Genomic DNA, 17,264 nt, shown 5'->3' on the forward strand with positions numbered 1-17,264 from the left:
GGCAATAATTGGGGATTACACGCTGTCCGATATATATTTCCTGTAAGGACAATTTTTTTTTTTTTTTTTTTTTTTTTAAACGTGTAATTCGGAGGGAAATCTTTAATCTCAGGTTAGTGCTGCAGCCTCAGCGGCACAGCGGTGTTATGTTTGGTGGTGGATTACAGATGGTGCTATGACCCCCGATACAAACCATGAGGATGACTGTGTGGTACACAAGGACAAAAAAGGGCCACAGAGACCCTTCAAACTGCATCAGTCAGAGAAATCAGCCATCTTTGCCCGTATCCTCTGAATCATTTGATCAAATAATGTACTCGTAAAAATTGAAGTTGTGAGAAGCATTCTGTCATTGTTATATCAAACCTGCACGCTGTATATACTGTAAACACACATATATGCATGCACATATTCTCTCACATGCTGGTGTACACCAGAGTCCTTCCTACTTTTCCCCCTTCGTGTACTCAGCCTTGATCTTAGTGCCCATTACTATTCCTGTGGAAGTGCACCGAGTCACATTTCTTTTGTGTAAACATCGATGGCCAATAAAACGGATTCTGATTGTAGACTTGCTCAGTAACACACGTAACACAGTTGCTTTCTATCTTCTTTTCTGTTCTTTCTTTTTTTTGTTGTTTTGTGTTTAAATGCTAATGTTTTAACAACGGTTTGATTGACTTCACTTAAACGCATTAACCTTTGTAAGACCTTTTGATCCATTTTGCCTCGGCCATGCCCTAGTGATGGGCTTTTTTCAGATGGCAGGTGCAGACCGGATGACTGGAGCTGGTGCTGGGACTGAAGCTCTGCTGTACCTCCTTGTGCTTTACCTGCTCTTTGTATTTAGATTCCTCTCTCCGCTTTTCCACCTCCTCTACATCTCTGACCTTTCTGACCTCCTGACGAGGCGAGGACCTCACGTCTCTCCCCATTTCTCCCACCAGAGCCTTAGAGGGAGCGCGCAGGTGCTTGGGGGAGGCCATGCTTTGAGTCTGGACCCTCTTGACGTGGTCCACAGCGTATGGCCTCTCCTGGAGCTCGCTAGAATTTTTGCGTCCTCCACTTTTATTGGCTGTATATTTCCTGGGTGCATGAGGAGGGGGCTTGTACGCTTCCAGCTTGCGCTTGTGGCTCATGGCAGAGGCACAGCAGATGATGAAGACCATGACGATGAGAAGGGAGGTTACAACAATGATGATGAGCAGATTCTCCTGCAGGAAGTCCACCACACGGCTCAGGACGAAGTCCTTCAGGCGGATCATGGTGGTGGTGATGGAGTTTGTGAGGTTGGGAGGCTCGGTAACAACAGTGATGTGGACAGGTGCTCGGGTGGAGAAAGACGTTGGGAAAAGGAGCTCCAGCTCGGCTTCATCACCGCTGCCGTCCATTGATACGTTGTAGAACAAAGGAGTGGAGTGACACACGCTGCAGCACAGCCACAGCAGGGTCACACAGGTGACGTGGAAAACCAAGTGGGACCTCATCTTCTATCGTGGGTCCTGCACCAACGACAAAATGAGGATTTTTGATTTTGGAAAACAGTGGCTAGATGCCCTTAAAGAAACAGTTTCACAATTCACTCATGTTACTTTTTACACAACAAGATGCAGAACAGTACATATGAAGCTGCAGTCGGGGTTGTTAGCTTAGCTTTACACACAGGGTGGAAACGGGTGAAAACAGGTTGCTTGACTATACCTGAAGGTATCTCAATCTTCCAATTAATGCCTCAGATCCCGTTTATTCCCCTCAGAGTAAGAATACATGAAAGATAGAAATAGTGTTTTCCAGGGTGTTACATCATGCAACTGTTTTTAATCTTTATTTTATTGTTCTTTTGCATCCAGCAGCCTACACAACGAGGAAGTCTGCAGCTTCACAGGTGCTGATATTCTCCCCTTTGACTTAAGCCACACTTATTTTTTTTTTTTTAAATATATATATATATATATATATATATCTATATCTATATCTCACAGTCTTTCTGCTCATCTAAGTTACTGAGCTTCTGGTTCGAACGAAATATTCACCCAAGGCTAACCAAAATGTGACTTCTTTATCCATCTCGACTCAGATTTTTCTGGGTTTTCTGCCTCTCCTGGTCTTGCACCAGATCTATTTTAGCAGGCACCAGAGTAGCCATTACTTATTTGGGGTGGAGACAGCAAGCTCTGTGCCGAAGGCCTTATAATTTGTAAAGTAGAGGGAGGCCACCCATTCACCACACCAAAGCCAGGAGGAAACTATATTCCAAACGGAGCACAGAGGCGTGGGAGACCTGTGGCTGTGGCCTCTATATTTACACTGGGCAGCAGCTGCTGTGCACCCGCCCACAGCAGCACAGACCCGATGGAGATATTTCTCTTTCCAGGGAAGCCTCCATTTTGCTTACTGTACATCTGACCAAATAAACCTAACACATTTTCGTCCTTTTTTTTTTTTCTTCAACTTTTGTTCTTATCAAAAAAAAATTATATATATATATATATATAAATAAAATATGCAACCAATCTCCCACCTTTACAAACCTGTAACTCTTAACACCATGTGTAATTAAGCAGTGTCAAGCTGTAAAGACAAGCTTGTAATCAGCTTCATACTGTAGTGTGAACCCCTGCACTCGTTGTGTGGTCGAGCATACAGAATGCATTCTGCTGGACCACATAATGGGCAGAGTCTTCATCCTTGAATGTACAGCTATAGGACAGCATTGCCCTTCAGATCCCTGTAATTACAGCTAAAATTACATTTCCTGTTCTGTATTACACCATGAAGTAGATATTACCATTCATTACATGATGAGGACATTTAGATACATCGCTAATCCCTTTTTAAACAACACTTAAGAATTTCATCACTTTTCTTTCCCCTAAGTTTTAGAGTGTTTCCGTACTGTATGCATCAGTTGAGCAGGCTGAGTGAAAACTTTTACAACGAATAGAAATGTTCTAGATAATTAAGCATCACAAAAAACTCATTGCTCAAATTCACCCTCAGTGTGTGGTACATCGTCTTCTCAAAATATACGTTTTTACATGTAACTGCATAATTTTTTTACATCCTGTAACAAAGCTGGTTTTGCATCCAAGAGTTTAAAAAAAAAAAAAGATTAGAAATTCACAGTATTGAAGTGAATTCTATTACTTTATTATTCGTCTCCTAATGTTAGCAATGATAGAAGCAGGATTAAGATATTTTACTCATCTAAAAGTAGTAATACCACAAAGTTAAAATACTCCATTGATATTCAAAGTCCTGCATTCTGAAAAATTCTCTGGTAAATTATTTATCATCCAGAATAGTAATCCAGTCCTGTGACTGTTCTGCTACATCAGATGGATTCATTATGATTTACAGTTCGCATTGTTGTAGTTTGGCATCTTACTGGTTCATCACATTTTGTAACCCGTTACAGGACTGGGCCAGATTACTGTGACATGTTGTTCTTTTCCAAATACAAATGACATGGGAACGTTTTTAAATTCGTATAATAATCCAGTGGATTGAATCGTGTTTAATCCAGTTTGAATTTTAGATTACCTCAAATTTAAAAGCCAAAAAAAAAAAAAAAAAAAAAAAAATTGCATTCGTAAGAGAAAATAAAAAAAGGATTTAAAGTGTTAGTCCCAAATCATCTAAAACATTTTCCCTTTAACAGCTGGCACATTCAGTATTTACAATTAGTAGAATAAAATGATTCTTATGGAAACAGTTCTGTGCACAGTTTATTTGAAAGTTTTTCTTACCATTTATTGATAATGTGTAAGAGTTATGAAGGGACTTTGCTGTTCACCAGTTAATGTGTCCATCCTCTATTTTTCCATGTAAATGAGTAGCTAATGCATTTTAAGAACAAAGATTAGTCAAATCACTATTACCGACACAAAAAAAAAAAAAAAAAAAAAAAACAATCTGAGAGGAGAGACTGAGATGATAAGCAGTCACATTTAAATGATTTAATAAAAACTTAACCAAGTAATCCTTGACATATAAACTAGGATCTAACTGCACATCGTCATCTGTAATGTGGCTAATCTTTTGAGAAAGTCTAGACTTTTTTGGAGTGAAGAGTATAATATTTTCATCTCAAATATTGTGAAACTATGAAAAAGCTTTGAATGTAAATACTCGGAACAAGGATGCATTTCATGTTACTGCAGACAAGCAGATTTGTTGTTCTGATGTGAAAGAAAAGAAATAACTTTTGTACACCCAAACTAGTGACAAATTTGGCTCTACCTTCGTTCCTCTTTAATACATCAACTCAGAGTCCACAGCAAACTTAAATATTTACTTACAGAGTGTCTTTTCCCTGGTTTGTCTTCTGGGCAGCCAGAAACAGCGAGGATGATTGCACGAAGACGAAAGAAGGAGAGGCAGAGTAACAAGAGGAAAGGGAGAGTGAGAATTTCCAAGCATTCGCCCTCCCCGTTAAGTTATACTGAGTTTTTTTTTTTTAATGCAGCACCAGAAAGCCTCCTCACAGCAAACCGATGTCCAGCCCTCATTTTTTTCCCCTCCTTTAACTTCTCATCCTCAGCATGGAGCCTGAGACTGTAAACGTATGCAGCCGCCATCTAGAATTTTTATACCATTCTTTACAAAGATTTAAAAAAAAAAAAAAAAAAGTGTGCCATGTAGTAATATCAAGTGATAATGATGTTTCATGAATTATCAATTTTAATGAACGCTTCTGAAAATGGTTTTCATTTGCACCAAAAGTCTAATTCACCACAGTGTGCGAGTTTAATCAAACTTTGGTTAAAGTTCAAGGGGAACAAGCTGCAAACATGTTGCAGTAGGTGCATCAGGCCCGTGTTTTAGGAGAAATGGTTATTTCTGGGTTTGGTGGGGCGAGTCTCGCCAAACACAGCCTGTGCCTCCCACTGTGCCCCCTCTAATTAAGTCCATGTTGATTACAGCCTTACTCTACAAGGCAGCGCAGAGAGAAAACACCAGTTTCATCCCAAAAAAAAAAAAAAAAAAAAAAACATGAACAGGGGAAAGAAAAAAAAACATAATTGTCTTTTATCTTGAAAATTAACTCCAAACATGCAGGTCATTTATTTGAAGCTGCTTGTGACTTTTCTTTTAATCAATTCATTATTTGTTTCAAATGGTTTGTGACAACACTGCAGTAAGAGCTCAGGTGTAAGAAAGTCCTTCCAGCCTCACAATGAAGACCGAAACCTTCATTCTGTTGCAAAGAAAGAACAGTCTTTGCTAAACATCGTCTCAACGAATGTCACAGCTCTTCAAACAGGCCTGTGACCTGTGAATGTGGGAGGTGCTCCAAAGCACTTGAAGCGTATTCGGATGCATTTGTTGAATAAAATACAGAAACATGACTACAACAAAGAAAAATTAAGCAACAGCTAAATTTCTGATATCTCCGATTTAGTTTAATAAAAGGTGCTTTTGATCATACACCTTACAAGGTAAACGCTTGTCGTTGGTGATCACACAAAGATGGCAATAATTACCAAATGCAAGGTTAAATTTTCAGGGCAAAGACTGAATGCACAGAGTGATAAGGCTGCAAAAGTTACAAACGCCTTTACAAACCAAAGGCAAACACGATTTGATCTCGTCTTGGGTCTTTACTGTTCAGCCGAAGCCTTGAAACTACTCACTCTGCGCCATGTGAACGCTCACTTTAAATGAGCCAGTGCACTTCAATTTAGAAATCACACACACGCCCCGCTGCTGGAAACACCCAGTACGCAGACAAAAGCGTGTTGATGCAAAAAGGCAAAAATAGTCCACCGTTTTCTTCTGTATGAGCTTCAGAGAAATGGCTGGATGAGGAGTCAGGTAAAGGCCCAGACAGACGAGTTCTGCTAAACGGCTGAAGTCCGATTGCATGAGAAGCATCCGGTGTGAGCGATCATATGAAACACAAATACAGAAGACACTCAAAGTCACTACAATAAGTTCATTTTAAAAATTCTTTATTAATTTTCTTATAATCAATGTTTGATACTTGAAGCAAGAATAATGAACAAAAATGCTGAGCAGACCTCCACGAGGCGTTCATCCTGGTTGGTTTTTGTTTCTTGATTTTCGTGTGGAACAGAGGTTCTGCTTTTCTTATGATACATTATGGCAAGGTGCAAGGAACACAAACAGGGGAACATTTAAAACCCATCACCCATACAAATACCCTCTTCAGCACAACCACAAAACAAAACTGAAAAAGATAACCGGTCATGTTATTTACACGGCGTTCACCCAGTTTTCTAGACCTTAATTACAAACATACATCTATCCTTCAACTGCACAGCTCTTCAACCTACATTGTCCCTTTGGATTGCTATCAACTACTAATTCAGCTCTCGTCCCAACAACGCTATAAAATAAAAAAGACAAATCTCGAGCGGTGGTCTGAAATGCAAAATACGGCAGTATAATTTGTGTCAGACTCGCGCTCGGTAGATTTCCCGTCACAATTATTCTACAACTCACTGCTCAAAGTGCATCAAGGTCACACCGTCTTACACGGCCGTACATTCGGCCGACAGATTATTGGTTATACATCCATTTCTAAAGATGTTATTATACCCGTACCAAGGTGGAAAATTTCAGTGGCTCAATGCTCCTAATGAACTCTGACCAATAATGCTGCCGGATGTACTGTCGCAAGGACCGGCAGGACTTCATGGTGTCATTCAGCCTGGTGACAAACAGACCTTTAGGAACAGCGTGTTAGTACAAAGTATAGCACCTCAACGTGACTTTATATCCAGGCATCTCTCTACTCAAACTACTCACAGAACAGTCCCCAATACAAACTTCCAGGGTCACCTCTATGGCACTTTCAGGTCTTTACAGTGGTAACAATTAATGAAGGCAAACAACAGACTGAACCATTACCCGTCTCAGCTTCCCACTGGGAAAACGAATCTAAAAAGTTTTTACTAAATCAAAACAAATCTGACAATAAAATGGTTCCTGTATTTGTGTTAACTATGCCGATTCGGGGGGAGATGAGAGAAATAAAACATTAAAGAATTAAGATGTGGAAGTGCTAAGAGGGATATAAGCACAGCTGGAACAAGAAACAGGCTAAAATTAACAGAGAAGTGGCGTCTCTACTATGTGTTGCTTACAAATTACAGGGCAGGTGTTGAACTTTCTACCGAATCAACTTACTAACCCCTCAAACAGGAACATCCAGAATGGTGGGTACCAAAAAAGCCAAAGATACAATCTATATACTCACAGACATCTTAGGTCTTTCAGCTCCATCGTGAACAGTTTCTGTAGGAATCTCCAGCTTTATCACAAGATAGTCTAAAATAGTCAAGTTGATGTGCGATTACTTGGTGTGGTGTCATATTGACCGCTTTTCAAATTGGGGCAGCGCATGATGCGAAGAAGAAAAAAAAACAAAACAAAACAAAAAAAAAGGCCTACTACACTTGAGAGTTAAGCCAACATAAACATTGAGGTTGGTGACGGCACCTCTCAAAAATATAAAATATCCACATGATGTTTCCATGTGCAGCACATAAAATATCACAACAACCGACCGACCATCACTGAGTCACTACAGTAGAGTGTTTACACAAAGAGGAAGTTTGTTTTTTTTTCCCCTCAGCCCATGAGATTAGTGGAATGTCATTTTCTTCAGTAAGTGCAGAGTGCATGTTAATGAAGCATGGTAGAAAGGTACGCACGTTTACATGGAATATCGTCTCCACAGTGGGGATGACAGGAAGCGACAGATATAAAAGAAAAAGCAGGTATCGATGCGTGCGGCTTCAGCACAGACGGCAAGAATTCATTTATGGTACGACCGAATGTCTGGTGCCAACTGTGGCAAACAGGAATGCTCATCTTTCACTATGGAATTTGAAATTTCAATCTTCTTTCATGCTAAATCTACTTTGTTTATTTTGACTGAAATGAAATCCCCCCCCTCCTCACATAAACAGTCTATGTTCTGAATATTCTCACCGGGAGAGAAAATACTGTTAAGGAGGTGTAGACAAAATTCTATATTTGGCAACATTTTCATTTTGGGATATTCTAACATGAAACACTGACACCTACTAAAAAATATATAGATATACTGACGTAAATGGGGACTTGCTGTTGACAAATGTTTTTTTTTTTTGTCTTGATCATTCTAAAATGAGAAAGACTTAAGACCTGTTTTTAGAAATAGGCAAATTAAAAGGCTGCCACAGAATAAAATTAATTGAGTCCTTTGTCATCAAAAAGCAAATGTACTTGCTGCTAAATTTACCACATGTCCTTCTTATTCCACCTGTGTTAAACTGAGGGTTGGGGGCTGGCTAAGAAGAAGTTCATCTGGAATGTTGCTAGGGATCGTTGCTCGGCAGGACTCAGACCAAACACTGTCATTAAGGTAGGCAGTGACCGTTCCCGCCCACCCCCCAGACAATGGAACGTCCTGAATTGTAGCGGGATGGGGCAAAGGGTCCTTAAATGTCAACTTTGGACATTTGCTCTTCAAGTTTGATGATTCGCTTCTCCTGACTGCTGATCAGGTCCTTGAGAGATTTGACTTCTTTCAAGATCTCCTCCATCTTCGCTTCAGATTTCTGAGAGAGAGAAATGAGACAAGTGGAACTTTTTGGTCATCCTTTTTATATAAAAAAAATATATATATATATATAAAAAATACTGTCAAAGTTGCCTTGCTACAAACACAACCACTACATCATTAAAAAAAAAAAAAAATATGAGGAAGATCTCAATTGCACTCAAGGCAAATACTTCAAAAACTATGAAACCAAGAAATTTGACCTTGTGCGTTGTAAGCTAGTTCTTGAGGGTTAACATTTTCAACACTGGTACCCAGAGAGTCGTGATTACAGGGCAGAACTGCAGAGAATCATATGGGCTGGGTCACAGGCGGGTGGAAGCGTTGTGGGTGAGGTACAGCAGCCGCCCAGACCGGCAGTGGACCCCTTACTTTGTGGGTCTCGGAGTGGGATGAGCAACATCTACAAACCGCTTAATGAAGACAGCCAGTTATGTGTCTGCCTGACGCTACGAGCCCCTGAGAACCTGCTACAAACACGAGGCCAACAGTGAAGAGTTATGCCTACAGACCTCAGTTGTCAGATGTTGTATATCCACATTTAGTTTTTAAATGTCTCACTTTTAGGTGGGTAATAATGGTGAACCAAATTTCTACTCAGACAATTGATAACCTTACCCAACACTGCAAAATGTCTGCAGTTGATTGGTTTACTCTGCATTTCCAAGGTTTACAGGGTTGGAATCAACTGTAAAATTAAATCTAACATTTATCCGAGTCTCTGGAAAATACTCACAATTGATGGAGTTGGGGAGGCAGGCTTTTTGGCAGGGCTTGAGTTCTCCACGTTCTTGGTAACCTTGCTGTCCAAAATATTCTTTTTGACCACCTTAAATTCACGGTTTTTGCCCGGGACGTAGCCATTCTTGAGGGAGATGAGGATGGGGTCTCCATTCTTGCCCTCAAACCAGTCCTCAGCCTCCAGGGCATGGTCCGGTCCGGATGTGTCTGGGTACAAGTCGTCCTGGAACAGGTCCGACTAAGGGGCAAGGACAAAGCAACAAGCTGTGAGACGAAGTGGCAACACAAGGCCTCATTACAAAACAAACGTGGTTCAACAAGCAGAGCAGAGGTCGAATGCAAAGTGGCCACTTAGGACAGGGACTCACCTTTCTAGGTACAGTCATCACAATAGGCTCACACTTTCTTTCATGCAGTTTGTAGAACCTGACAACACACAAATACAAACCCATTATTTACAGTTCATTCAGTTATTCATCAAACAGAGACAGTAACAGTTTCATATGAACGATTGTGACTTGGTTACAGTCTGCCTCCTGGTGGTGAAGCCTTGAGGGGATTCAGTAGAAGATGCGAGTGACTCAAGTCAAAACGCAAATCAGGTGTCAGATGCGAGGATTAACCTCCATTCTCAACTCACCTCGCAATTTCGCACTTATTGACATCGAGGCCCCTCTTGGGCATGTAGCCCATGCCCCTCTGGGGCTCCTTGGTGACAAAAGTGTTGAGGAAGTGAACATATGGAGCTTCATCTGTGATTTCAAAGTAGCGGATGCTGCTGTCACCCTGCCAAGAAAGTAGGCCGTGTTATATTTCTGCTTTTATTTTTTTTTTAAATAATGCTCGATAGTTTTGACTAATGGGTGCTTAGAAACGCACCTTCCCGCAGAGATAAACAACATTGGTGTCTGGGTCATAGAAGGGCAAGAGCACTCCATTGCTGGTGTCCATCTCACTAACAGTTATGGCCTCATCCATGTTTTGCTAAAAAAGAAAGGAACGTAATGATGAATCGGAGCTCGGTATACTTCAAAGTATCACATTTTAAAAAAGGTGCAGTATGGTATTGGTAAGTTTTTCCTGTGGGTTAGCAGTAGAAAATGAAAGGTAAAAAACTAAAGTATTCAGATTCTCGAGGTGATTCTAAATCCGATTATGTGGAGCAGTCAGCAACTTACTGGGTTCCAGAGAGCCAGCTGTCTCTCACTCATGCGACTGAAACCGGTGGTGAGGACGTTGCCATCAGAGAGGAAAATGGCCCTCATGGGTCGTGCCCCCTCATGTGCCTTCTCCTTCTCCTGTGACGTACAAGTGTTTGCTTAAGTAACCACTTCCAAAACGCATCACGATACCACTTCTTGAGGCACAAAACATGAACAGTTTTCATTTTCCAAGATTATTCGCCAAAGAGATAAAAGATTGGATAAAAGCTTTAATAAATAAACACTTAATGTGCAAGAGGCCGAGAGAAAAACTCAAAGATTTGGTTGCGAAAGGAACCACTTTACTCATTCATCTATCATGAACAACAGCAGAGCCTCGTCTTAGATCGGGCTCACTTCTCTCAGGATGGGGGAATGAAGCAGCTCCTGGAGCAGGAGTCCCTGCAGCACTTTCCACTGGACCCATCCATGTCTCCCCGTGTAGTTCAGAAGTTAAAACTGGAGCTCTGTATAGGTTTGAATGTCCGTCTTTGAGTGGTTTTCTTTCTCCGTTCTTCTATATTGTTTGTACATTGGCTCTTTGCTGGTTAAAGCCTGCCACTAATCATCTCAATGCAAGGCATGTGCATACATGACTCCTGCAATATTTCTCACCCAAAAGTTGCAAAACAATTGTTGTTGCTGCTGGGATGGTCACCATTTCAGATTTCTGTTATGGGTTTTCATACCAGCCATAGTTCCAAATCTAGTTATTTGTGATGACAAAGCTTAGTGTCATGCTTAAGGACATTTCTTTAAAAAGGAATAAAGGTTACTAAGCCAATTGTACAAAAAAAAAAAAAAAAAAAAACCCTCTTAACAGCTGATACAAAAGTACTAAAAGAAAATGTGTCCTATGGGTAACTGCTCACAGCAACAATCGTCTCCTTGCGGGGGTCGATGACACGGATGGTCTTGTCCTTGCAGGCAGTGCAGATAAGGCTACCGTTGCGGTTCCAGGTGACGTTGTAAATGACATCAGGATGCATTTCGTCCAGACTGATCATGGCCTCACCAGTGCCCACGTTCCAGATGATTATCTGGTTGTCACAACCTGGCAACACATGGAGGTAAAGGTGAGCTGGTCAGCAGCACATCAAACTCAATCAAAATAAAACTCAATTAAAATAATCTTAAAAGCAGCTGCCACAATGAATGACGTTCAATTTGAGCTTCAAAGTTCTTAAAGTGACCATCCGGGATTTTGGACACAGGACCTCATTTCCGAGTCAGCCAGGGTGTAAGAAATGTGTCCAGAATGTTTTTTTTGCATTCCATGCAGTCCTTGTGAAATCCCATATCCCTGTTGCTAAGCTAGCGAAAGTGAACGGCTATGCTCTAGCCTGTCCCAAAAACAGTCTTATCCAGTTTAAACAACATTCAAAACAAAACCGTAATTATGCCAGGCTCCGAATGTAAATGTTTGTCTTCATATAATGAGGTTTGAAATAAAACCGACCTAGCACTGCCTGGATTTTAGAATGTTGAGGGACTATTTTCTCGGGGTCAGCGGAATTTTACCTCGCTGTCTTCAGTTGTGATGTAACCACACTGTCATCAACAGGGAGCCGCAAGAGAGATTGATGGTGATCAAACACAATTGCAAGGTTGGTTAACTTCCTAAACGCCCCCATCAACACATATATTTGCATCGATAACCTGCCATGATAATTGAGTTGCTTTCAGTGTTAAATAAATAGGTTTAGAGTGTTTTCGGGGCAGGCTAGAGCATAGCCGTTCACTTGCGCTAGCTTAGCAACAGGAACACGAGATTTCACAAGGACTGCATGGAATGTAAAAAAAAAACCACCTGGACACATTTCTTACACCCTTGCTGACTTGGAAATTAGGTCCTGTGTCCAAAATCCCAGATGGTCACTTTAAGTTTAAACGGAGGCACAGCAGGGTAGATTTTAGCACACAGCCTGGGCTCGCACCTGCACTAAGAAGGACATTGCGTGCCGTTGGATGCCATGTGATGATGCCAACACGCTTCGAGTGGCCCTCCAGCACCACCACTGGGTCAGACATGGAAGTGATGAGGCCATTCTCAGGAATCTGCCATACCTATGGAGGACAAAATGTGTCTGAAAGTCAGTACAGATTGTAAAACCTGCTTTTAACTGATAGCTTTATGTACATAAAACCTTTATGTCCAGGTTTTTACTGCGTTTGCTGTCTAGCACAAGACAGTGAGTGACTTCTCTGCCTGTTAATGATAGAAGAAAAACAGGAGGTATTTCACAAATCTTTCTATAAAGACAGGTGCGTAGGAGAAGAATGAATAGATCCAAGACAGAGGAGGGAAGTCCTGCACACTGTTCTGACTTGCAGATAAAATTTAATGGAGGCATTTTGGGACTAGAACTATGAGGCAAGAATTATAACCATCAGTCAGAGCAGTTACATAAAGAAACCTGATGGGGGCAGCAGTGACTAAGACTTGTTCACATATTACCAAGTGAAAAGGATTTGCAGTTATTCTAAAGAAACTACAGTTAAGCTTGTTATCACAACAGCAACTGGTACAATAATAAAAAAAAATAAAAAAAAAAGACTTAGATTTGAGAATACGAAGAAATGATTGTCGAGTTAATGAAAATTAAAAGCTCATGTGTGTTGTGATATTTGATCTATTTTCTGGATCAAGTATTTGTGCGTGATTAAATATGGCCCATCTCTATATTCTAGATGGACATGTTGCTACATACTGATGTCAGTGACTGTGTTGGTCTGACTATCCAATGCCTCAGTCAACAGGGTTCAACTTGAACTTTGCAAAATCATCCATAAAGAAATGATTAAACAAGCACTGTGAATAAAACTTTTATTTTGTGAACATTCAACCTGCATATGACTGTATTCACTTTAGTTTTAATTAGAAAAATAAACTGATAATAATATTCAACTCATATCAACAGTAGCACAGGTTACTATACAGTCAGTTGGGTTGAGGCTTAGCGTGTACTTCATGCTGTATCAACGAAAGCCCAATTTTCAGTCCCTGTACATATCCCCTCTGGTGTGTTGTGTGCACCAGTTAAACCGACCACTCCTTCCTTATCTAATCTAAACATTACCTTAAAAAAAGGGAACATCAAATGCTATAAAAAGAAAAAAAAAAAAAAAAAAAAGAAAGAAAAGCAGAACCATCAATGGTTCCTCTCTCTTCGTGGCTTCTAACTCTGTAAACATGAAATAAATATAGCATTGATTCAACAGGAAGTTTGGGCTTTCAGGTAAGGAAGTGGCATTTAAAGAAAAAAAATCTGCCTTTCACAGCCCAAATAAGGACACATGGAGGAAACTACAACTACAGTCTCAAAAAAAAAAAAAAAAAAAAAAAGTCAATGACCTCAGCTCAATAAACAGCTAAATCATTCCCCAGCTCTGATGCCTGCAACACGTATTTGAGCCTAATCTTATCCAAAGGGTGAGGCCTGCAACCATCCCTGGGGTACAACTCGCAATAACGGCAAATACTCTCTTGTCACTTATTTCAAGAATGTACACTGACGTTTTCTCCTCAAGCTAGAGGTCTTAGTTCATGTGCAATGGGTGAAGCAAACCTTACCATCACTGTGCAGTCCTCAGAGCCGCTGGCGATGACCTGGTCGTTGTGTGGGCACCACTCGATGTCTAACACAGGACCTGTGTGGCCACATACTGTGGGGTAGGATTTGTCAATGCGTCCCGACTGTAAAGACAAAGATCAACAACACGATAATAAAGATTAGTCTTAGCTTTGTCCATGTTTTGAAACGAGACGATTGCAGTATAAGCCTAAACCCCACCAACAAATGGAGACAGTTTTTCCTCACATTACATAAGATTAAATGAGTAATATTAGTGATACTGTATTTAATCTGCTGACTGGGAGGTATCGACCACAACGGGGGGGGGGGGGGGGGGGGGGGGTGTCTCAATCTCATGTACAAACATAGCAAAGAAAGAGTTTTGGAAAAGAAATGTTCTGGCATGTTGAAATTTCTAAATTCAAAGATGCATCCTAACAGGGATGATTCTGCACCAGTCCGTGCCGGGACGTACTCAAAGGTTTGCAGCCTACACGCCATCACAGTGCTTCATCATTTATTGGCCATTTTCTAGTGGACTTTTTAAGTTGCGTGTGTTGTTTTGTTATGGTCAACCGTCAAAACCCTAACCAAGTCACAAACTAGATGACTGATGGGTGTGCAAAATCTGCCATGCAAAAACGCAATATTCTGGTAATACAACAAATATCTGGAACCTCGTTAGCTGTATTCACCCTGACTTTATGTTTGCCACATCGGGGAACACAACCAGCCGGCTTCACACCAGCTGCATGCACCACATGTGCATTTCTGAACTGCTACGTCATGGCTTCAGGTAAGCTAACCCTCTAATGTCTGAGACACACTGGAACTGTTTGTATTGTTGCAAATATGATGGATTAACAATTTTGTATCAGTTTATTTTTTCTTTTTGTTGGGAACCAATTCCAGAGACCCGAAAATGAGGCACCACGCCATAAATCTAGAGGTCATGTGGCCACGGCTGAAACACGTGTTCCACAGCCGGTGAACGTGCTCTTGAAAATCCTGACGTTCCACACACACACACACAACCGATGTGAAGCCATCCTCAGAGCAGGAGGAGAACACATCACGTGTGTAAACTTTTACCATCAAGGATACAGACCTATTGAGTTGTGAGAGTTCTGCAGCTGTTAAAGACGTTAGAGACACAGCATAAACTTTTTGCAAGCACTAGATCAGATTGCTCTGCCGACTTATATCTTATCAATAAGCAAGTACCTGTGTGTGGTTAAACACGGCATGTGGCAATATGTTCTTAAATATTGGTGCTTTGTAATCAATGGGAGCACATTGTATTTTAAGTCAATACATGGACACGTCTTTCACAATAATTCAATTACTGCATGATGAGTAAATAATGCAATTATTGTGACGAGCCCATTCCCAGATTAGCTCAAGTCTCCGTTGAATAGTCAAGCAAATAGTTCTGAAATGCAGTGCTGCGCAAACATCTTGAGCCGCCTCTCTTTGATTTACATTTGTGGTCTTGAGCAATAATTCTCCTTTCAAATAGCTGCTTTCTTCAGTCCAGTCCCTACACATGAGCAGTTTCAGTTCAAATCTTATTTGTTACGTCACAAAGTACTGAACTATGAATCAATTCAAGCTTAAAAAAAAAAAAAAAAAAAAAAAAGCACCCAACTCAAAGAAAGAAACTGTTTATACATAGCAGCAACCTAACAAAGATTACATTTAATATGGGATCTTTAGGCACTTCATTACTAGCAGCCTGTCACTAAGACGCATCATGTGTTCCATTTCTTTAGCTGAACCTACAAAAAACCTGGTACATCTCACCATGGTGTGCAGTGTGTTCTTAGAATTTGAGGAAACTGCACAAAAGATGCGGCAGACCTAATAAAACTATCTACAGAAAATTAACAGTGTCTAAAAGTAAAAAAGGCAACAAAACAAAATTAAACAAATCCAGCAAAGGCCTGACAGGACATGTGAGATGCATCTGGACCTTCAGTTGATCCAGCACATGTTCACTGAAATGGTCTTGATGAATGGTGGCTGCCAAGAAGCCATTATTAAGGAAGGAAAACAGGAAGACAAGGCTGAGCTGTGCCAAATGACACAAGAAGTGGACTGAAAATCAGTGACAGCAGGTCTTATCATCAGAATTATACAAACTATGTTTTTGCCTTATATATTTCACTGTCACGTTTCAAAAGTGTGGTGGCTCAAGACTTTTCCACAGTACCATCACTTCATAGAGAATGCACATAAGCCACGCTTTCATTGATTGGTGATGCATATCAACTTGTTGGAAAAGGCACCAAATACCTGAAGTGAGTGTTAACCTTTTGTTCTTTGAACATTTTTCCTGACTTTACCCATTTCCATCAATTTCTAATGCAAAATGAATGGCAGGAAATCTCAGTCCACTAAAAATCTAACCCAACCAGCAGCGTGCACTGTTGAGATTAAACGCAAAATGATCTACTCTTACTTTAAAATTTTTTTTTTTTTAAAAGTACAAAGAACAAACCTAAATGCCAGAAGCATGAGAATCAACCTTGGTTGCTCACACCATTGCCCAGCCAAAACACAGGCTTACTGTTGCTACACAGAAGCAAAGTGAGATTAGATTTAGCTCCTATTAGACCACCCGTAGTAATTAAGAAAAGTTACAAGTCGTGACAGCATACAGTAGATGCATGCCAACCAACTCTTAGTTTTCTATTTAAATCAGTAACCCTAAATCAAGCAATAAACTGTTCCCTTTACATAATCTACTTACACAAGTCAAAGACTAAAAACACTGCAAATGAGTTGACATGTGCACACATAGATGACCTCGGGTTATACTGGGCACTTTGAAAAAAAAAAAAAAAAAAGGAGGGGCGTCATTTTTACCTCTGACCCTTATGAGCTTGCAGACAGAACAAACTCTCTCCATGTGGTGTGTTGACTTAGACACCCAAGACACGACAGTGCAGGTTTGCTGAGACACACCCTAGTCTGTGTTGACTCCAACTACCACCACAAGGCCAAATACATGATGGCTGTGTTCGAAACCGCCTACTTCTCCTACTATTCCTACTAGTCCTACTTTTTTAAGTTCCCGGATGTACACTAGATGCATACTAGATTCGCCGAAATGTTGAGTATTCATCATGAGGTTACTTGTCACACTCAAACTACCCAAGATGCAACGCA

General features: G+C 40.6%; 1 protein-coding gene across 1 annotated transcript in view; it reads right to left on the bottom strand.

Annotated features, from left to right (window-relative positions):
- Window positions 1-5,937: 5,937 nt before the first annotated feature.
- The window catches only part of coro1ca (coronin, actin binding protein, 1Ca), a 33,933-nt gene continuing 22,606 nt past the window's right edge, over window positions 5,938-17,264 (bottom strand). The window contains exons 3-11 of the mRNA XM_075467988.1: window positions 14,093-14,215; window positions 12,456-12,585; window positions 11,391-11,572; window positions 10,495-10,614; window positions 10,196-10,300; window positions 9,957-10,102; window positions 9,685-9,742; window positions 9,312-9,554; window positions 5,938-8,573 (exon numbers count right to left, since the gene is read on the bottom strand). Of these exons, the coding sequence (XP_075324103.1) occupies window positions 8,454-8,573; window positions 9,312-9,554; window positions 9,685-9,742; window positions 9,957-10,102; window positions 10,196-10,300; window positions 10,495-10,614; window positions 11,391-11,572; window positions 12,456-12,585; window positions 14,093-14,215 (1,227 nt within the window). The 3' untranslated portion in view covers window positions 5,938-8,453. The remainder of the gene's footprint in view (window positions 8,574-9,311; window positions 9,555-9,684; window positions 9,743-9,956; window positions 10,103-10,195; window positions 10,301-10,494; window positions 10,615-11,390; window positions 11,573-12,455; window positions 12,586-14,092; window positions 14,216-17,264) is intronic.

This window comes from Odontesthes bonariensis, chromosome 6, assembly GCF_027942865.1.
Source record: "Odontesthes bonariensis isolate fOdoBon6 chromosome 6, fOdoBon6.hap1, whole genome shotgun sequence".
Lineage (NCBI taxonomy): Eukaryota > Metazoa > Chordata > Actinopteri > Atheriniformes > Atherinopsidae > Odontesthes > Odontesthes bonariensis.